The sequence below is a fragment of the Heliangelus exortis genome, chromosome 7, assembly GCF_036169615.1.
Source record: "Heliangelus exortis chromosome 7, bHelExo1.hap1, whole genome shotgun sequence".
NCBI lineage: Eukaryota > Metazoa > Chordata > Aves > Apodiformes > Trochilidae > Heliangelus > Heliangelus exortis.
In genome coordinates, this window is record NC_092428.1 from 18,157,054 (window position 1) to 18,179,781 (window position 22,728).

Below are 22,728 nucleotides of genomic sequence, written 5' to 3' on the forward strand. Positions count from 1 at the left end.
TAAATGAACAATTTTTAAAGCTCCCAGATATCTTTCAGGAACACAGCAGAACTTTTAGCAAGGAAAAGTCAAATTAATAATGCTGCTTAGATTTCGTCTCTTTGCTAGAGGTCTTCGAGATGAGAGCAGAAGGCAGAGCTGGCAGAGATAGTGACGGTGCGGGACAGAAACCTCCGGGCCGCAGAGTCCTTGAGCAGATGATAGGGGACAGAAAAAACCCCTTCCCGCCCCTGCCTCGGCACCGCACACCACTGAGCCTGGAAGCCTGAGCTGCCTTTTTTTTTTTTTTTTTTTTCCCTTAAAAGTTTTCAGGAAGTCTGGGGGAGGGGCAATGCTGTTTCTTTTTTGTTATAATGGGCCCCTTTGTGAGGATGGGAGAGAAGAGATCCGTGTTCCTGTGGTGCGCACGCTTCCCACTGATTCCCGGCGTAACTTCCCAGGGCTCCCAAAAAGCGCTGGGCCCCGCGGTGCCGGGAGAGGGGCGGGGGGCTGGTCAGGGATGGAGCTGATGGTGCTGCTCAATGCTCTGGTTACTCGCCTGCTCTTTGTGTTGCACTCTCTCATCGGGGTCTGGAGGGTGACTGCAGTGAAGAAAGAACCCAAGTACTGGCTGCTGGCACTGCTCAATCTTCTCCTGTGCCTGGAGACAGGGCTCACACTCAAATTTAAACAAGGCAGAGGCTACAAATGGTGAGCATATCCCGCCTGCTCCGGCGGAACCCCTCTTGTTTCTTTGCATGTACTTTGGTGCAGATGTGAGGCTGCTGCCCTGGCTTTGCTCCTACCAAGCTTTTGGGGGAATTGCATTTCTCCCCTGCTGCACCTGGGAGGTGGGGGGTTGAAAACTGGTAAAGACCTGGCTTAGTCCCTTGCAAAATCCAGAGGGCTTTCAGGAGGGGCAGTTTGACAGCAGACTACTTGGGAATCACTACTTGGACACTTGTGTGTGTGTGTGCGTGTGTGTGTGTGTGTGTGTGTGTGTGTGTGTAAGCCGTACTAACAAAGGTGGCTAAGGGAGCTGCTGGCAAGAGGTCTGGAACTGCCGATCTCAGGGGCTGGGGCAGCAGGGACACGCACTCCTCAGCATCTCTGAGCACCTCCTAAGTCTGCAGCACTTGTGGGACTCCAGGTGTAGGGTGCAGGAGAGTCCTGGGTACAGGCTACCCCATGCAATTGCCCGGCTTCTCTTTCCACAGCTTACCATGCCTTGGGCTGCACCTCCTTCCCTGGGACTACAGCCCCTGTATCCCTGCTACATAGAACATTGCTAGTGCCACGCTTGTGGAATAAAAGTTCCATGCCACTTGGAATAAAAGTTGAGCAGCAACCACTCCTGCAATACAGCAAGAGTGGCTTAAATATTTGAATTTCAGAGGCTATTCCAGGGGGAATTTTCATACATGAAAGACTGCCTGAGAATTTAACAAAAAAAGAGTCGGTTACCCAAACACAGAGTTTTTTTATATGCATTTAAAGAATGACTGTAGTCATCTACAGCTCATCAGTGCTCACTCAGCCAAAATAAATAGTCTGTAAAATGGAAGTGGTCATGTAACTAATTGTTAAGACTTCATCAGTGCCTTTTATAAAAAATCAAACTGCAGGCAGGGCCTGAAACAAATCCAGGACAAAAAAAGCCCTAAAGTGTTTCAATAATCCTAAATTCCTGCCTATAGTAATCTGTAAAACTCATTATAACAGAAGCAGTGTTGTGTGACAGTTCACACAAGTGTTCCATGCTCTGTATTTGAATGTAATAAAAACAGGGATAAAGTCTAGGACACAGGAAAATTTAACAACAGCAGAGCTCCAAAGACAGTTCTGAGACGGGCAGAATGAGCAGACCTGATTCACTGGAGAGAAGCAGCAGCAAGGAGTTCATCAAGAACACTTGTTATGACAGCTTTTGGAAAATCTAAAGAAAAGCAGACACAGAAAGCAGATCCATTTTAAGTGCTGGTTGGTTGTCTACCAGCTAGTTCTTACCTATAAATGTACTTAACTGTACTGTTTAAAGTGCTGGACTGCATATCCGTTTCCAAAATTTCCTTCTAGCTAAATTATGTCCAGTCTTCTAACACATGTATTCATCTATTTGCTTCAGATAACTTTCTGCTCTGGTGGAGAGAAAACACCCAGAATGGGCAATAGCATCTGCATTTATAGAAACACCTCCGTTGATAATCACTGATTAAGGCAACAAGCAATCTTGTGCCACAGAACTCTCCTGCCTTCAAGAACCTCATATTTTCTCCATTCATTATTGACAGAAGACTGTTACTACACCAACACAAAAAATTTAAATGGCACATGTAGAAAAAGATTGCTCCTTCTTAGAGAAAGGCAGGGTTAAAGATCCTAAAGTATCTTGACCTAATCTGGCATTATTAGCTCAGTCTTGCTAACCTGCCAGCTGGATGGATTTTTCATGTGCTCGAGTCCTACAGGAAATACTGTAACATATGTTATTTCTCCCGTTCAAATGAGAGGTGTGTTCGCTCCCAAAATAACCAGGCTAAAACCCCACAGAAGCACCAGCTTTTTTGGTGTTATTATTAAAAAAGCAAACAACAAAAACCTTCACCACCAAAGCAAACAGCAACACTCCCTCACCACTAGAGAAAAAAATAAATGCAATAAAAAGTATCAGGACTATCTCATTTAGAAGAGATTGATCAAAACATAACATAGCAGCTCAGCAACCCTTCCATTCTCCTCAGCAGCAGGGTTTTTTTTTTCCCCTCAATACTTATCCTCCTCTGGAAAAGTCAAGAATACAAAAATAAAGGTCCATTCTGGAGACGAAGAAACAAAAATAAATGCAAATCTCTTGACCGAAATGTTGACGCAGTTACATACTTCTAAGCAGTTTAAACTCACTGCAGAATGGACAAATGGCAGGATAGAAGGAATCAAGCAGGTATCCCAAGTTTCCCTCCACTGCCCTGTCATGGGACACTACATATATGTGATGCAAATGTTGTGATACTTCTCAGCAGCATTGCAGTGATGCTGACATGGTGCCATGGCACAGCTAGATGGAACACTCGTGGCATCAATCTCGTTCCTACTTCAAAAAGAAAAAAATGCCAAAACAAACCCCAAGCAAATCTGTCATGTATTTAATAAGAAAACATCAGCAACCCTCACAAGCCTCAGTGCTTGCTGGAGTAATGAAACCACTATAGTACTTCTGAATAAATTTAGCTCAAGAAACTGAAGATATTAAACTTCACCATTATAAGTTATATAGAAGACTGGCAGGGAGAGAAGTTGGGCCAGAAATCCTAAAGCATTGTACAGTTGCCAGCACAAACAGGGAAACAAGGCTAAGACCTATTTTCATTTCATGAGCTGAAAAACCCTCCTACTGAAGAAATTCTTGTTTTAGGAAAAGTGATGCTAGTTTTACCTTTCCTGTGTCAGTGCATGGGAGTCTGATCAACAGTCTCTATCCCAGCATCATTCTGTGAAATGACTCAATGTATTAATTTACCGTTCATGAAAACAGAAAAAGCATATTAGCTAGAGGATTTTTTTTTTTTAAGTACAGAAAATGCTGTGATGGAAATGTAAACAGCAAAGTGCCTCTGATTAAGAGATATTTTAAATAAACTTCCGTGTATAATCTTAGATAGATGTACAAATAAACCTATGATTCATAATACTGACAGCATGAGAAATTCAGTGAGAACAGCAACTCTTACTTGCAGTTATCCTGTTACTTAATATCCCATATGGTAGGAGGCACAAGATACTTTTCAGTGCAGACAATGATAGAATATATGGGATTTACAGTGCAACATAATACCAAGTTATCTTTTCTTTTCCTTCACAGGTTTTCACCAGCAATATTTTTATATCTGATTTGCATAGTACCATCACTATGGCTACTAGAACTTCATCATGGGACTCAGGTATTTTTTATGAGACAAGATAAACTAGTCTGAAATTGATGCATTAATTGGTGGGTTGGATTTAGGCATACAGAGAGAAGTCTGCCAGGGTCTTGTTCCAGTTTTCTGGTGTATACTGATGAGTCTCCCAGTCCACCTACAGCTACACAGTCTACTGTGCATTTCCTAAATATCAATACTGAGCCTCACTCCTGGCTTAAAATGAGACCATGTTATTTGTATCTTTCTGGGGAATTGAGGACTAGAAGTTTGAAAAACAGCCTTTCACCCCCAGGTTACCAGCTTGAATTTTGTTCGGGATGGTCAAAGAATTTCATTGCTTTAGAGGCCTTTGTAAAATAAAGTACGAGTTTCAAACCACTTCCAGGCAAATACCAAGACTCCAAGCAAGCCAAAAATCAAGACAGGTATCAGTAAAAGGGGTCTTAAATTACCTCATGTTTGCTGTAACCTAGAATACTCACTACCACATTGCTACCCCAGATAGCTGACAGAATAATTTGTCTGTTGGTGGTATTATCCGTCCTTTGTTCCTGATGTATAGCAATCTGGGAGGTGAGTGTCTGTGTTCTTATTTGGGACTGAAACACAGGTTAAAATTTTTAAAGACAGTCATTCTTTTGGCAGATGGGGTAAGACAGGGCCAGAACAGAGCCACGTAGCCCAGCAGCTCGCATTGAGTGAATCTCCTCCCCATGCAGGTTGTTTTCAAGGCATCACAGAACCTCCATGTAGGGAGAAGGGGATTTTGTCTGTCCCAGCATTTCCATGTACACTGTACCTTATATCCACAGCAGAAAAGGGCCTGATAGGAACAAGAGCAAAAAGTAACAGGAGAAAATACATAAATTAGACTAAGAAGACATAGTGCCTCATTTTCTTCTTTGAAACATTGTTAGAGCCCACAGAAGCATAATCAAATATTCAAAATTGTGTTTACACTGAAAACGCCTGAGGCTTTTTCTAAATACAGCAGCAAGAATTTATTGTCATCTTGTTTTGCCAAATCTCCTTAAACAGTCACAGACAGGTAATGTGGATATTGAGAACATTTGTCATAGTTAAATCTGGTTCAAGAAACAGGCTAATTCTGTAGTCAAAGGCAGCAGTTTATTTCCCAAAATGATGTTAGAACATGGCATACTTTGTTCTTATTGATATACTGCTACTGTGAATTAAAGAGGGAGTATATCAAGTTAACAGTGTAGTTTATACCTAGAGAGATAGGAGAGAGTTCTGGAAACACACAACCTAATAGATTCAAAAACAATACCTTCAGAAGGGGAGCATTCCTCCAAATGATTAATCTCAAACCCAGCACCCAGATTCGTACTATTCCTCATGCTGAAGTATTGCTGGTATTTATATTATATATTAAAATACTAACAGAATTATATTAAAATACTAACAGAATTATATTAAAATACTAACAGAATGGGTAACTATGCAGTTGCTAGATCCACACATTTAATACATACACCAAGAAAACAGTTTGTGATCTTTAAGGTGGCAGAACTTTGATCTCATGTTTAATCTTTAACAGGAAACAGCAACTGCAAGCAGTTATTTAAGTGTCAGTTCTTTAAGGCATGTGCTAATCTGCAGTCTCTCTTTCTCAAGACAGAGGCAATTCTGCCACTGAATATTGCAGAACTGGACACAAGTAATCCTGTTCAATAGTGTATCAACAGTAAAATACTGACTGCCTAGAAACTATGGCTTTGCAATAAAGTATTTGGGGTGAAACACACGTTTGGGAGAGACTATAAAGGAAATTGAACTGCACTGAGTGAAAAAATTGCTGTCTGCAAAATGGAGTGGCCAGAAATTTAAAACTCATTAATCTATTAAAAAAACCAAATATTCTTTCTTAATAGTGTATAAAATCTCAGATAAACAAACACATCTGTTACCTTTTTAACAGATGTGGTGATGTTGTGCATCACTACCACAGAACATGATAACTGAGTGCCTTTTGCAGGGCTTACCTGACTACCAGTGGTGCAGTCAAAGTAGTCTTCCCAGGCAAAAAGATGACAGATGGTACAAGGGCAAACCCTGTAATTATTTTTAACCACCTTTAATTGAGGATTTTACAAACCTAGTGGATATTACTGCCTATTCCCTCAGCCTCATTCTGAGGTGGGATTCTCTTGGCAGTTAAAATTCTAGCATATCACTCTCCTAAAGCAATTTTAGGTCTTCCACCATTTCTCCCCTCCCACATCCACTATATCTTCCTCCATTTGTGAAACAAGCTTAAGCAGTCTTTTCTCACTCTTTAACATTTCAGCTCTCCTGTATGAGGAAAATGAAGCAGTCATGGCTGCTTTGAATTTGACATCACATGTGTTGCCATAGTGACAGCCACACTGTTCCCAGCAAATCACAGAGAGCAAGTGGGGTACCTGTTGCTGGGTAAAAGGCCTGCTCCAGGGAAGAGCCATGCTTAGTCTGCCAGCCTCCATGCCCCTTAACAAGGTTGAGATGCTATATATACCACCTGGTATATTCAATACCTGCCCTGGTATTCAAGTGTCAATTTTACCACTTAAATAGTGGACCCATTGCAAAAAGTTTTAGCTAATCCCATTTTTAATTTGGGAATAATGGATTGTGAGTAACATGCAAATAGAAATTTGCTGAATTAGTTCAGTGTTTCAGGAACTTCCCATGCACTGACTGTGAGGTCCCTGTGGGCCACACAACAGGACACCACCATGTCATGCAACACAGCTTTAGTTTTGAGTACATGTTCTATAAATCAGAGGAATGTAAGCTTCAGTCAGAAGAACCAAAGTAAACTAAGCTAGAATTTAAGCAAAATGTGTACAATGTCTTCCTATTTTATTTTTGCACAGTAAAAACCCCAAACCACAACTTATTTTTGTTTAGATATGTACATGGTCTTGTTACATGGGAGTAACTGGGCTCTAGCAATAAAGAGGTAAACCACTTTTATTAACTGCCTGGGAAACTTCAAATAACTTTTTTCTCATCATGTTCCTATTAAGTCACTGCAAATAAATAACTAGCTAGACAAATATACCTGGCACCAACAGACCTGTTGACACACAATTTCAAGTGAATCATCATCACAATCACTACTTAATAAGTGTTCAGAGAGAAACAAACCAAAACAAGACATGAACATACTTAAATTAAAAACCAGGAGGCTTTTTAGATGGTTGGCTTTGCAGATGCTGTTTTCCATTTCCTGCCTTTAGGCAGCTGTGACATGGACCCAGCCCTGAAGAGAACCATTCAGCCAGAGCTTGTTGAATCGCACACTGAAACAGTAACCCCCCCATTCAGCTGAGAATAGCTGCACTAATTACAGATAACAAATCTACAAAAGACACTGATAAGTGAATTAATTTCCCTTAAAGTATTCTCTGCACCTTTGTGCCACAAGGAAGAAAAAAAAAAAAGAAAAAAAAAAAAAGGCCCCCTTGCAAGCCCATGGAATCAGTGGTGTGTTTTCCTCCAGCTCCCTCCAGCAGTGCCAGTTGCTGATTCAAGCAGCTCCTCTCCCTGGTGTGCAGGTTGGATGGATCAGCTGCTCTGGAGCTATCAGAGCCATCTGCTCTGTAGTCTTGGCATGGGAAAGTCACCTATACACCTTGCTTTCACCTGTGTGCTTCAGCCACCTGATTTATTTGCTGGGAATTCTGTGTTTGGAAAGGGATTTCCACTGCCCTTACAGATACAGCAAATGGCAGAAGGCTGCCCTGCACTTGTCCTACCTCAAATCTGGCAAATTTCTCTTTAAGCAATGGAGGTTTAAAGCACAAAAAAATTCCCAAATCTTATGTGAAGTTTAAGGCAAGTTCATGGCTCCTTTCCTCCTATCCCTACCAGACTGGGCAAAAGGGCAAAGAAGTGAGCTCCAATGTAGATTTAAGGACAATCAAAGAAGCTTTCAGGTGAGTTGGCCTTCCTCCTCTAGCACAAATTAGTAATTCCTTTGCCCTTCCCAGGCCATTTGTAACAAAGTAGATACTCCTTAATATTCTGGGGTGACTACCCCAGTTATGTAGTTCTGCCAGGTCATGGACTTGGCCAACTGTGTCTGTCTCCCTCTGGGTGTTACTCAGAAAGGCTTTGACCTTGTGGGCTGGTGTCCACAGGCTTAAGACATGAGAAAAGGCTTCTCCAGTTAAATTTTATTTCTGAAACATCCTCTAAACAAGCTGTTCTGTCTCACTTCTTTGGTTCAATGGCTATCCCAGCAAGATTAGCCCTACAAGGCTGCAGCCAACAGAGCACCATCCTCTCTGCCTCCTTGTCTCAGTGCCCAGAACATAAGACTTCCCTCCTCCAAGTGGAAATATCACCTTCTCCACATCTATGGGTCAATCCTTGGGCATTCTCAAACCCATTGTCCAGACAAGAATTCAGTCTAAGAGCCTTTGTCACCAATTATCAAAGCAACAAGCCAACAAGCATTGCTGTCACCCCCCTCCCCCACCCTGATTTTTCAGACCATGAGAAGTTTCTTCTTTCATCTACAAGTTCAGACAACAGGCAGCATTTACTGAGCAACATTAGCAGAGACCAAGTAAAGTATCAAAGTGGAATCTGAAATTTGCTGGACTGTGAAATTTGCTGAAAAATGTTGCCTCTATATTAGCAGGCATTACACTGAACACAGCTACTCAGTATGCACTAGAACACACTCTGATTGTTGCAGGGAAATAAAATGGTGGGGGGCCCAGTGGAGACATGCAAATTATCTGGTGTTCTCTGGCACAAATAGGATAGGGTAAAAATCTTCATTAATATAATGGTTTTCTTTTCTAATTATCCCTTTTTCATTGCAATATCAAGGGATGTCAAGGGATTATTATAAAGGTAGATTTTCAAAATGTACCCCAGTTATTCCAGGGCCAGCCTTGGGGTAAGGTTGAAGGACACAGCACTGCTACAGACCTCAGGCAGGAACAGGCTCACCACTGGTTTAGTGCAGCTGAACTAAGAGTACATTATAGCCAACATTTGATTTCTGAGAGATCTGGGTACTAGTAGAGAGTGAAAAATACTTAGCTTTCTGCTCTGCAGGGGTAGCAACATAACAGGCCTCTTTTTAATTATTCCTGAATATCACCTCTTACATTATGAATTGCCTTGCAGAATAAAGCACAGCTGAGAAGGGGCAGGGGTGTGGGTGCCATGTGGAGCAGAGAGTACAATCCAAACATCCTGCCCCAGCTCCTCATTTTAGCCTTGAGGGAAGTCACATTGAAGAATTAAACAATGGCATTTATACAGAACTTTTCTTCTGGATAATAGAGATGAGAAGCAGGTATTTTGAGAAAAAGTTTGAATATTGAGACTGACTATAACCAGGTTTTACCTTATTTTATTGCTTTATCTAGAGACTGTGTAGGAAACCCAGTACCCTGTTCAGGAGAGCTGCAGGCAGATCACATTCAGAGTACAGCCTTAAAAGCACAAGGGTGTAACACGCTCCATCAGCCTTTGAATTTCCATCCTTTTCTACAGTAAAATCCTATACTTTCTCAGGGATCTGCCAGCACATCTCTCCTCATGAGAGTTATTCCTCCCTTCTGAAGAAGAGGAGAATTTCATTCAGAGTGAGCATGTACCTTTGAAAACATTGACTGAGTTTCACAAGTGAATCTTGCAGTTCAAGAAACCAGAACTCTTGCAGCCATGGAGCAGACATGCTCCTTGTGCAGGATGTTTATGCACATGCAATGCTTTTGTTCACAACAGTACTGTGGGAATGAGCCCGGAGCAGTTCAGGTGAATGTCAGCAACCAAGACTTCAATCAATCCAGCAGTCATGGAAGTGAAGGAACAGATCACCACATCATTCAGACGGTGGGAAACATTGTCCTATTCCTAGCAGAGATATTAGACCACAGAAGACTGTTGGGTCTCTTTGGTCTCTTAAAAAAGAAAAAAATTCAGAAAAAACTGTTTTCTCTAACTGCATAGTAACTATTGCTGGTAGGAAGAATCTCTTCATGAGGAGGAGACTTTTCCACCATTCCTCATCCAAATCACAGAAACTGAATTTAGAGAGTCTGGGTGATGATTCTGCAGAGGACAATGCTCAGCTTAAAAATCAGGAGTAGTATACACAGAAAAAACTTGCTATTCGTTACCTGAAATTTGTATTCATGGTTTAATTTTTTTCTTGTTTTTCAAATTTTGCATGTCATGTAGAAATTATTTACCCTAATACAATGAAAGAGAACAAAAGAAGGCTCAGGGATGAATAGAGTCTCTGAAGGTACTTGAAATGCCAGTCTCCTGTAAATACAGTATGTTATTGTTATTTAAACAGGCTAAAGTCTTTGTCAATCAGCTCTCCACAATCTGTGAGACTGTATGGACGCTGGCCCTCCACCAGACTTTTCTGCTGCTACTCGTAGTTGGGAGATGGCTTCTCCCCATTGGAGTTGAAATCACCCGGGATCAATTGTCTCAGCTGCTTCTCATGTTTGTGGGAACAGCAGCAGACATACTTGAATTTGCTAGTGAAACCTTGGACATCGAAGAGGTTCGGTAAGGACTATTTTGTTAACATAAATCATTTGCAGAGGGAAGGATAATTGTCGTGTTTGAAGATTTGTTTGTGCAATCTGCAGTGTTCAGCCTCATGGATCTGTATTTCCCACAGACAACAGGAGGCTACATTCAAGGGTTGTTTTCCTACTCTCACCTTTCTCTCTGTAGCAGACCTACCAGTCCTGTGAGCTTTATTAGGGATCATTCATCTGTTGCCAGCAGTGAAGCACGTTGCATCCATCAAAATTAAAGTGTACCAAGAGCCAAACATGTAGAAAACCATCAGGCAGTGTCAGTTCCTACAGCTACAGGAGCTGAAACTCTGGGCACACAGCAAGCCTCTTTCAGGTTAATGAATTATTTAGAAGGGCAAGGAAGCAACTAAAGTTTGCTTTAGTGATTCATTATCCAAGCAAGATAAGAAAAAAGGGTATGGCATAGTCAGGTGTGAATTTCCAACATTGTGATCTGTTCTAGACAAAGAAAGCCCATCTACCACTCACAGCTCTGACAGATGAGCTGTGAACATCCATCATAAAGAAAAAGAATCACAGAAGAGGTTCATCCTCTCTTACAAACTTCCCTTTCTTTAAATATCAAAGAAAAGGTTTTGCAGCAAGAAAAGGGAACCTTCCCACTTGGCAGAGAAGCTTCAGGCTTGCAAGGAATGTGTAATCACTACAAGGTTAAAGATATCTCCTCTTTGAGCCAGAGTGTCTATTTCCATATGCTTATCATTAAAACGTTACCATCAGATATTCAGTGTAATTACACAGCTGGAACACATGACCTGAACAGCAAAAATTCTATACCAAGGGGTGTCTCTGTTTTCCTTAGACTTGCATCTCGAGAGCATGCATTAATCAATCACTGTTGTGTTCAACTACCCTTTAAATGACATTCCAAATACTACAGGAAACATTTTTGTTATCATGTAAGGAAACTGCATTTTCACTGTTGTCACTTTCTTGCTCCCCTACAGGAAGAGTTATACTCTCATAAATGCAATTCTTGCTGTATGGACCTGGAGTATGTTACAGTTTCCACTTGATCTTGCAGGTTAGTGCTTGCACAAGAAAAGAGAACAAATGCTCTAAGTTTTTGCTGGGGTGTGTTGTGGCTTTGCACGTGCTACAGGCTGCACCAAGGGCTTCAGGTGGAAAACAATTCGTAAGGTTTCTGAAGAAAGCCCATTCTGGTTTCTTTTGAGGAACCACTTGTTTCTGGGTAACCTCTAATCTCCTTGTTAAACTCTCTACTTCTAGAAAAAAATGGAATTGCAATATTGTATTGGAGCATCTGCTCTTGTGGCCTGATACTCCCTTAAACTTCACTCTGAACTCTCAAGGCAAAACAGGTCTTGTATTCTATCATGTCTCCAATCTGAGAAGGTTTCTAGATCCTGGGGAGAGATGGGCTGTTGTTAACCACAGAAAACAGCACAGCCAAGAACTCAGAAATGAGTATTGTGGGAGAAATTACCTACTTATGTGGAACCTAAAGGACCATACAGTGTTGGGAATGTACACCCAGCATCTCAAACTAGAATGCCAAACATTCAGCCAGCTCAGGCTGATATTTGTCCCTAGACAAAAAGGGCTTCCTCTACACCCCAGAAGAATAATGAAAGCCACCTTGGTCATCATATTTTTCAACTATTGTGGCCAACAATCCTCATGAGTTTGTGATTCAGCTATACCAGTTCAAAGATGTCATTATCCCTACTAGCATCTTATATAAAATCGATGACTAGGTTGACACACTGATTAAAATAATAAATTAATAAGAGATTACTGAAAAATTGAGGAATTTTTCATTGGCTTTTTTTTCATGGAGAGCACAAGGCTTTGTTTTCAACACTGTTGAAAATTTTCCTGCATTTCAGTTCAGCAGTCACCTCCTGAAAAAACTGATGCAATGGCATTTCAGATTTATCACAGCTAAAATTCCTGTGGCTGGTACAATTTATTCTATTAAAGATGCACAGCACTCAGAGTTTAAAAAAAAAACAACAAACAACTCACCAACAAAAAACACCTCCCCTACACATCACCACCACCCAAATAAATTCAAACAGTGCTTAAACAATCATACCATTAACTACAAAGAACTAACCTGTTGTGTTGCGATTTTTTTTCTCTATTGCTTTTCTGCTTAATTATATTCATCAGTTAAAATTTAAGTTATTGAACACAAAATTGCCCTGGAATTTACTATGGGTACAGATTATTTTAGGTAATAGTATCGATTTGCACAGGCAGCACTTTTTATTCAACAATGAGAATTCTTCACTTACACAGACACAACATAAAATTGAAATTTTTAGGCACTTTTTATTGGACTACAGAAATACAGTTAGGAGAAAACAGCAACAGCACAAAAATGTATTAAAATTTAGCTGCTGCCCTGAAGCTTTGCCTAATGGATTCAGCAATTTTTTACACTCTGCAACTCATTTTCCACTCGAGTCTCAACCTTTTTTTTCCCCCCCAGCACTGACTCAAACAATAGAATTATTTTGGTGAGAGGAAATGTTTTGCAGTTGTTACTGCATTGCAGTAGCTATGGTTTTTAAACTAATGAAATCCTACTGCTTGATCGATAGGTTACAGAATCATAGAATCATCTGAGTTGGAAAGGACCTTTTAGCTATATGCATTTTCATAAGAGGCAGCTGTATTTACCACACACAAAGCATTTTGATGATCCTTCTCTAGATGCCACACCACAACAAGCATTGTATCCCACCGACACTTTTATAACCCAGGGGAACCCATCCATACCAGAGTTCCAACAGTTGAACACAATTTCATTCCCCAAAGGCTAATAGAAAGAGTAAATGTGGTTCAAGGCTTACATGGCAAGCCATGAGAATGATTTCTTCCCATCCATAATGCTTGATATGACCCTACACTGCCATGGCTCATTCTTACTGTGGTATATGAAAAAGACAACAGCTATCTGGGACAAATTGAATTCTGCATTGTTGTTTTTCTTTCTTAAATATACATATTAGCCCAGCATGTTGATTTAACAGAAAAGTGTCTGGGGAAGTTCCTACAGAAAGATTAGGTCAACTATTTCTGCCTTTTGTTTTAAAAGTATATAAATACCAATAGCTTGGTGGGACAGAAAAGTGGTTTTTAGTCCTTTCCAGCAGACCATGTAAGTGCCTGCATAACATGAGTTTAGTGTGTTTTGCTGGAACAGAGCCCAGAAATAGGATATGCTTTATATTGCAATGTTGACAATTGAACACATTTATAATCCAGGGCAGCCTGGATTATAAATTGCCCTTTAGGCCAACCGTGGCTCAATTTTAGAGAGTTTTAACATAACTGTTTTATTTCCAGTACAGCATATTGGCTGCAAACCAACTGCATCGATGAGGCGGATCCCCAGCCTGCTGCTGTGCAGGTACAGTGCAGAACTGTGGAACATTGGGGTCAGTCTTTTCATACAGGATGGACCCTTCTTCATCGTGCGTTCAATCTTGATGGGCCACTTCAGAATATTCAACCAGATGCTGGTGTTTTTTACAGCTAAAAATATCTTAGTTGTGACTCTACAATTGTATCGTTTGGCAGTGATCACATTAGACTTCCGTGCTACCATTCTGCTGAAGAGCAGGAAAGGAGAAGTTAACTGTTGCCCGTGTGAGCCTTATGAAGCCAGTACTCATGCTACCCGTGCTACCCTTGACCAAGATAATGAAATGAAAGAGTTTGTTGCTTTTCCTCCAAAAGAGGAAACCCAAGCTCCATCAGAGGATCAGTGAGCACAGTTACTGATTTAGAAGGTTGCATTTCCCACAGCTTCTTCAGAAGGGCTTAGCCTATTTCTATGATCAAACACACCTTGACTGCCTAAGTCAACTCTTCCATGAAGATATTTTCTCCTAAACTGCAGGGGAAATTTTGTGAAACAAATTCATAGAAATGGGACATTTTAAAAATCCATTTGTATGATCAGTTTTAACTAGTTCTCTCATATTATACACAGGGATTTTGTAGCCATAGTTTTTAGTAGCAAGGAACGTTTGGCACACTAACAAAGTTGGTTATTATCTTTGGAGGTACTGTGCTAACATATGTACTCACATAAATTCAAATAGAGGACAAGCCTCTCCTGTACGGGAAGTAGGGAAGCATTTAGCTCTACTTGAAAGGCTGGGCATACACACCAACAAGGTGTGTATGGGCACAACCTCAGCAGCATGTGGATGTCCAAGTGAAGGGGAATGACAGATTTCTCCTGTGACTGTGACATCTGAATATTGTTTCATTCAAAAAATTTGAGTCTTCAAATGTTACCTCAACCTTGGCTGGATTCAGTTAGGAACTATGAAACACCATGAAACTGCATACACGAGGCTGCATCTTAGGACCTGCACGGTCTGAATAATCTAAGCCTTACAAATAAAGAAAATAGATAAAGAGCAGCCCCACAGTTAGAATACAACTGCATTTGTCACAGCTGTTTTATACTGAGGTGCTAGCCCTTCTATTTCTACCAGTTATAACACAAGAAAACCAACTGCAAAGTATTTGTAGAGACTTTTTTTTCTTGGTTTCATTGTGCTTGCCGTTGAGACAAGTTTTTATAATGTCTCCATTTTAAATGATTTCTTAAAAGTGGCCTGACTCCACAGAATCTAACTAGAAAGGAGAATGATGCTGCCCAAGTCTGACAAGGCAACGTAGACAAAAGGCTCCAGACTCAAGCTTCACATTTTATAAAGCACCACAAGGTCCCATGAAATAACCTGAGAGACTGTCTGGTCTGTTGAGTGTCAAGATGCATTTTTAAGAAATGGCTAATAATTATTCACTTACTACTACTTTGACATTTGGAGTGAATAACAAAGGGCCAATTTATTTCTCCCACAAACACACTTTATATCAGTATTGGTCCATTGCCTCTGCTGGGCTTAGCTTATGGAAGCAGAAAGTAAGATAAATGATTTTTGAAAGTCCGCCTAAAAATCATTCTCACAGAAAATGGCAGGTGCTTTTATGAATTTCTGCATCCATTCTAGAAGAGTGCTGAAAAGAAAAAAAATCTGAAAAATCTAGTAAATACCAAGTGACCTAATTAAGGTAACTTCCCTTATTAAAAGTCCCTCATTAACCTTATTTCCTAAAGCCTCGCTACCAGAAGACAGAATTTGGTCTGGGTGATACACAAAAGTGTTTGAACAGTGCAGCAGACATATGCTTATTTATTCATACTCTGGTAAGGAATGTCATGTTTATTCTTGGAAAGATTAATCTATTTAAAACCTACAACCCCTGAACACATGAACCTGTGTAAATTTGTGAGCTCTTACTGCTCTGTGCAGGATCAGGCCCTTCCATTATGAATGAAGAAAATGCACAACCAGTAAGACAGGAAGTCTCATATTTCACAGCCCTTTCTAACATTTATACTTCATTAGCAATGTGCAACACCTCCTGCTCTTCTTGTTTTGTGCCTTTTTCCAGCAGAAATTCAAAAAAATGTCAATCCCCATTTGCCACGGCATTGTGAGGTAGACATATGGATAGTGGAATGCAACTTCACTTGGGATTTTAATCCAAGTGTAGAAGTAAAACAGCCAGAGTGCTACTGCTGACCAGCTGTGCTATCTAAAGCCTTTCACATTTTGGTGAATTTAGAATCAGCTGGTGGAACTGCAACACATCTCTTCCTTTTTGATGCAAGCCAGGACCTACTCGCATTCATTTTGAGTTTACCACTTGGTGGTACAGCAATTATCCTGTTAAAAGGATCCTTGCTAATTAATTTGGAGTGTAGTGAGCTCGCTAGAATATCATCCTAAATCATTCTAATATTCTAAATTCATCAGCACAAAAATTGCAGGATGTACTTTTTAAAACTTGCTGTCTACTTAAATGGCTTAGTCAAGCAACAGACTGCTTACCAGGCTCAGCCTCCAGCAAACGTGAGATCCCCTGGAGTCAGCAATACAGAGCCTACTTACAGTAGGAATATTTTACTGTATTTCCTGGTCTTCAAGCTGTTCCATTTTAAACAGTAGTAAAGCTTCTAATCAGCTTTACTGCGAGTACGACTCACTCCAGTGATAGGTTGTTACTGCTCTGTGCCATTCCCTCACAGACACACAGGCTAGAGCCTCCCTCACACTTCGGAAAGAATAGATATGGACTGCCCTCTGCCTCCCCACTGTCAGGGCTGACAACAAACAGGTGGCTTAAAAACAGAAGAAAACCCAAAAAAGACAAACACAGCATTTCAATGATACCTCTGCTGCTGGGTGCAGAGGTAGATGCCCCAGGTAGCAGCAGGAATGCGACAAGCTTCCTTCTCCTTCACTGAGAAGCCTGGAAATGGCCATTGACAGGTCTGGTACCTTCCATGCTTGGTCACAGCAGCAACCCCTGGTCACAAGCCCTCTCCCCCTTTTTTTCCTACAGTTTTTGAGAACTGGGGGGATACAGCTATTTTTCCATCAAGCTGAGAGAGCTGAATCAGCAGCTGGGTGTTGGGAGCCCCTGTGTCACCCTGCAGCCTTCCAGAGCTTTGCACCAGGCAAGCAGCAAAATAGGTTTTCTGGAAGATCTGTCAGGGTCTGTGGCATATAGCAAGAACACTGATGTCATGCTTGCTGTTCAAGAAAACCTGCAGTAAACTTTCAGACATGGAAAATTCAAGCCTTCAAAATGGAAGTATTTCAGAACATTTATCTTAACCATTATTTACTTGAGTCAGGAGAATTACATTACTAAATCTCTTCTGCAAACAGATACCTAGCCAGTTACTGTTATTTATTCTGGTTGTTCCTGCCTTGTCCTTTTAGATTATTCCATATTAAACCTCACTAAAATGTTTTACCACTTGTCTTTTCCTGAGCTAAAATTTATTCCTCCTTTCCTTTGGACATTGGCTCAAATAAGATCATAGCCCAGAGCTTTTTTTAAGAAAAAAAAAAAGGAGAGCAACAACCGTGATTTTATTGCATTCCTATTGGTATTTGTACTGTACTATGTTCTCTGCAACCATGTGGAAATGGAAGAAAATGTGCAATTACTTTTTAAAAATTCAACTGTATTTTTTTCAAATAAAAGGCAGTTACCTCAGGCATAGCTGCCAATTTATTATGTGAGAGTTGACTGTTATATGTTCCCATTAATTAAATCTTCCACATGCTGCTTTTCCTTTCCATCCTTCGTAAATTAATTACTTAGACCAGATTCTGACTGCAGCCATTGTTTTGAAAACTCACTGCAACTGTAGTTAATTCCACTCTATTCTGAGCAGGTTTTTCTTTTTTCAGTATCTTTGCATCCAACTATACAAGTCACAGCTTAATCCCAGAGGGGATGTGTTTGATACCTGCACACAGGATGTATTTTACAGATGCACACAAATACATATGTGCCTTCACATGGCCATACACACCTGGCAATGCCTAATACATACATACAGCTTTTATTACTGTTACTGTGTGCAAGATTGGAGATGAAAACATTCTGCAAATGTCTGCAAAACACCTACAGAAATACCTCAAGATTACAAATACATAAAAGCTTAGAGCTATAAATATTAAGCATATGATACTGTGGGCAGTGTAGCAATTTTAAAAAAGAAAAAAAAACAATAAAAAACCCCCATCTTTTTAAGGTCCCTGGAATACATTCTTCCCACGCAGGTTGAAAGATGCTTGCTCACTATGTCCCCATACAGAAAGAGCATTAGAACAGAACACTAGCACCTAAAATCACACAAAGCTGTTTCTCTGTCAATAGAAAATAGGCAAGCCTTGAAATCATCAGGTTGGAGAGTCCCTAGCCCTCTGGCCTTTGAGTTCAGTTCTCTATACTTTTTCCATGCTGTTTTATGATGTAGGAACCCTATTGTTCCTTTTCTGAGGAAGGAAAATAGGTAGCTCCTAACATGTAATAGTGAAGTAATAAAGAGAGCTCATGATAGCTGAAGTACAAGAAGCTCAATGCATCAGCAGTGAAATACAGTGATGAAGACTCCTAATGGAATAGACATTAATGACAGAGAAAACAACACACGAGCTGTGTTCCAAAGATCTTCTCTGGCCCTTCAGTGCAGCACTGGTAGAGTTCTTGTCAGCCAGTTCCACTCCAACAATCTCCAGCAAGCTGCTAATACAGGAACTCCAGCAGTCCTGGGTCTGGCAGGCAGGTGACTAAAAAGCTCTATGCAAACTTTGCTTAATTTGAACTCATTTGGGTCCTGTCTTTTCCCTTTAGATTTAGATAAAGTGGTGAAGTGGAAAGCAATGCAGCTGTATTAAAAACTTAATTTATCAACCTAAACTCTTACCTCATCCCTTAAGTACTGCTGTTCTTTTCCTGCCTCCATTTCTGGCTGCTTTTTGAGCTCACCATGTAGATCTCAGTACACAGACACCACAGACAGAACACTGATCTTCCCATGGCTGCTGGTGAAAGTCTTCAAAAAAGCACACAAGAATTCAGGCCAAAGATTAAGAGCAGTCAAACCCATTTCTTTCTGCTGAAGACAGAAGGTATCTACCACTGCCAGAGTTTGCTCCAGTTGTTTGTAGCCTTCTACAGAGAGAGGGTTTTCCTAAGCAGTCTTTCTGTGAAGAACTAGCTTACCAAAACAGCAGAATCATTTCTGGGAGCCCTGTGGATTAATACCTCCTTCAAAAATGGTCAGACAAAGTATGACACGAGACTGTCAGATTGTATGTAAAAATAGGGGGAGCTGAATGGTGGTACAATGTGACTCCCTAATCCAGCATTTTTTCATTTTAAGCTGGGCAAAAGGCCTCCAAGCCAAATAAAACTGGCCTGTATAGCATCTGTGATAGCTGCTTCAAAGATCTGAACTGAAAACTGCTCCAAAATCTTCAGTCTACTACACACATAACTAATATCATCCTGAAATAATCACACAGGAGATATATAATCCCAGCCAACACCTAGACCCCACAGAAGACTCCAAAATAGCATTAGAACAGATTTACAGTATTAAAAAAACCTCAAAAAAACAAACCAAACAAAACTGGTTGAGTCTTGATGTTCTTTTGGTTTATATTTGTGAATAAACTGCTGCTTCACATTTGAAGAACGCACTTGGCTTAATTTTATCTAGCACCCTTCCTAATAGTTCCTCACAAATTCTCCCAATAGAATCCACAAAAAGCTGAGCTTTCACAACAGTCTTGGTAGTCTTGCTGGAGCATCCTTCAGGACTGCAAGACACAATAGAATGTTCAGCAACCAAGTACATGAAACAAGACAGCTGTCTGACACCATTAGTCACTGGAGCCCTAATCCTGCTTTCAGTAAGCATTCACAATGCCACTGCTGAAGATCATTACAGAGCCTGTATTGTATTACTAGAGAAACAAAACCAGGACTCATTTTCTCAATCAGTTCTAATGGTTTAAAAAGCACCTTCCAAAAAGATTTATCACAACAGCCAAACTAGAATACTGGTTTATTCATTAAAGGCCAATCGTCCCAGAGTAATGGGGAAAGGGAGAATACTTTCTTCTTTCCCTCACCTTTCTACTTCCAGGTTTCAGGGTGAGGTGAAATCTCATTGTCCTGATGCAATAACAAGCCAATTACTTAATATTCTGCCTTGTGAGCTGCATATCATGTTTTACTTAAAATTTAAGCTCCATTGTGGAAGAAAAGACTATATTGTGATCTAATCCAAGGAATATTAATTCATTAAAAAAAACTCTTACATGGAAAAAAAGGAGAGAATGCATAAGAGTTGCCACAGGGGTAGCCTGAAGCCACATGCCAGCAGTTACTCTGCTTGTATATTATGAGAAATTTCATCCATCTAATCAATAAGAAATGAGTAGTTACTATGGTGATTTCTACACTACAATGTACTTTTGCTGCAGTGGAGTCTGTTCTAGAAGGACAAATACACTTGCCACTGTGTTATGTAAATTTTTGCAACTTTTACAATGTGCGGTGCATAGGCTTGAGAAAGGTGACAAGAATTAATGGAATCAAAAGATAGTGGTGGTTATAAAGGGATGCTTGGAAAGCCTTAAGTGACCAATAGATGCCACGTTGGAGCTATCCACAAACATTCAGACAAATCAAGCAGTGATTTTGCAGAATTTTATCATGAAATCAGATAATAAAACTAAGATTGTCCTGCTGTATTTTCTTTGAATTATATTCCTTAAAGTTTAAACCAACCAGTCTAGAGTCCAGGCTCTCTTATACCACTATCAATTCATACTAAGATTGGTTTCAAAGGATAACAATACGCTTTGAAGAAGCCAGAGCTGATTGCAATGGATGTATTTATTTACAGCCCAATACTCTGTAACCCTGTAGAGTCTGATGGCACACACACAGAACAAGGACAAAACCTTTTATGATACAGAATGACAGGGAACTTCTTGAAAGAGTCCAGTGCAGGCCTCCGAGATGATTAAGAGAGTTGAAAAGCATCTTTATGAAGAAAGGCTGAGGGACCTGGGTCTCTTCAGCTTAGGGAAGAGGAGAGTGAGGGGTGACCTCATTAATATTTATAAATATGTGAAGGGAAAGAGCCAGGAGGATGGTGCCAGGCTCTGCTCAATTGTCTCCAATGAAAGGACAAGAGGCAATGGACATAAACTTGAGCACAGGAGGTTCCATTTAAAAATGAGGACAATTTTTTTTACTTTAAGGGTCACAGAGCACTGGAACAGGCTGCCCAAGGAGGCTGTAGAGTGAGACATGTCTCCTTCTCTGGAGACATTCAATACCTCCTTGGATGCATTCCTACATGACCTCCTATAGGTGACCCTGCTCTAGCAGGGGAGTTGGGCTCAATGACTTTTCAAGATCCCTTCCAACTCCTAACTTTGTGATTTCTGTGAATACTACAATAAAAGTGCAAGGTTCTTTTGAATATTTGAAGAGCATTTATTACAATAATCTTTATGACATGCACAGAGAAAACACACATGCCTCCTACAAAATCTTGATCCCAATTCTATACCATTATATTTTGCAGTATTTATTTTTTTCCCTACACCTTGCTCCCTAATACCATTTTTCAAGTATTAGAACCAATGGGAAGGAACAAATAATGTGGGGAAACCTAAAGTACAGAGGCAGGCAGTTTCCTTGGATATGTCTAACAAGGCAGAGATATCATGGCTGCAAACAGAGACCAATTAAGACTCACCACAACTGCTGAAAATGGACCAATGATTGTTGCAAAAATATGTCAAAGATGTTCAGGAGAGAAGCCCAAGTAAATCAGCAAGTAGGCAATTTTAGATAAGAGAAACAGGCACACACAAATGCAGTGGACTAAAGACACTTTAAAACCTCCATTAACATATCCTAGAACCTGCACTTCTGACAGATCCATGCACCTGAGGTTCAGATTTTGATACCATTATTCTAATGATCAGTGCTGAGAACTAAAAGCTAATATGACTCAAGGCACTGGGTTCTTTTCCACAGGATTCAGATACAATTATGGTTTTACTTATGCTGACTTTCAATTTCATTATAAACATTAATTCCTGCACAGGAAGACTCTGGGCCTCACTGTAGTAGCAAAGACAATGCCCCAAAAACCTCACAGGTAAAAAATAATTAAAATCAGCAGTAAGTGTAACTCACAATAAGCATGCAGGTGCAAAAGAAAGATTTGCAGTGGGACAATCCCTTTGAAATATAAGAAGAATGAGACACCTTATACCAAAAGACAATAAACTTAAGTGACTTTTTAAAGGCTGGAAAATTAAATGATAGCTGTATATTACACTCAGCAAGGCTGAGTTAATGTGTAAGCATCAAAACTCTTAAAATAAAAGGGCTGTCTAGCAAGCTTAGCCTACACACACTATAATGAAGGAACAGACTGTGAGACTCAGCTACTCCTGGAGAAGACATTGAACCCTCACTCTCTGCCTGCAGCCCATGTACCACAGTAGCCAATCTGTAGCCACTTGAAATGAAGATTTAATCTGTTAAGATATGATTTTCTAGGGCTCTCAAAAGGATTCATAACTGGACAAGAAGAAAGTTTCAAACAGGCTCTTTATTTTCTCCCAAGTGTGTTACCTCAACACTATTCCCATCAGATGATTTCAAGGCCATTTCCTTATTAAAAAAGGCCAGCTACATCAATTTTTCCACTGCGGAAAGAGGGAGTGAAATACAAGAAGTGGGCTGGCCTGGAGAAAATCAACATCATAAAACTAGACTTTAAAAAGGCTTTATTCTCACCTCTTGGAGGTTTACTGTGGTCCTTTAATGCCACAGAGCAA

The 22,728-nt window shown here is 40.3% G+C and overlaps 2 protein-coding genes across 3 annotated transcripts in view; one reads left to right on the top strand and one right to left on the bottom strand.

Annotated features, from left to right (window-relative positions):
* The window catches only part of CABCOCO1 (ciliary associated calcium binding coiled-coil 1), a 152,226-nt gene that overhangs the window by 101,468 nt on the left and 28,030 nt on the right, over window positions 1-22,728 (bottom strand). The window lies entirely within an intron of this gene.
* Window positions 48-17,576, top strand: TMEM26 (transmembrane protein 26). Its single transcript, XM_071749135.1, has 6 exons — window positions 48-690; window positions 3,839-3,917; window positions 9,657-9,764; window positions 10,234-10,454; window positions 11,440-11,516; window positions 13,811-17,576. Exons 1-6 carry the CDS (start codon window positions 332-334, stop codon window positions 14,233-14,235), a joined length of 1,269 nt encoding a protein of 422 aa, XP_071605236.1. The 5' UTR covers window positions 48-331; the 3' UTR covers window positions 14,236-17,576.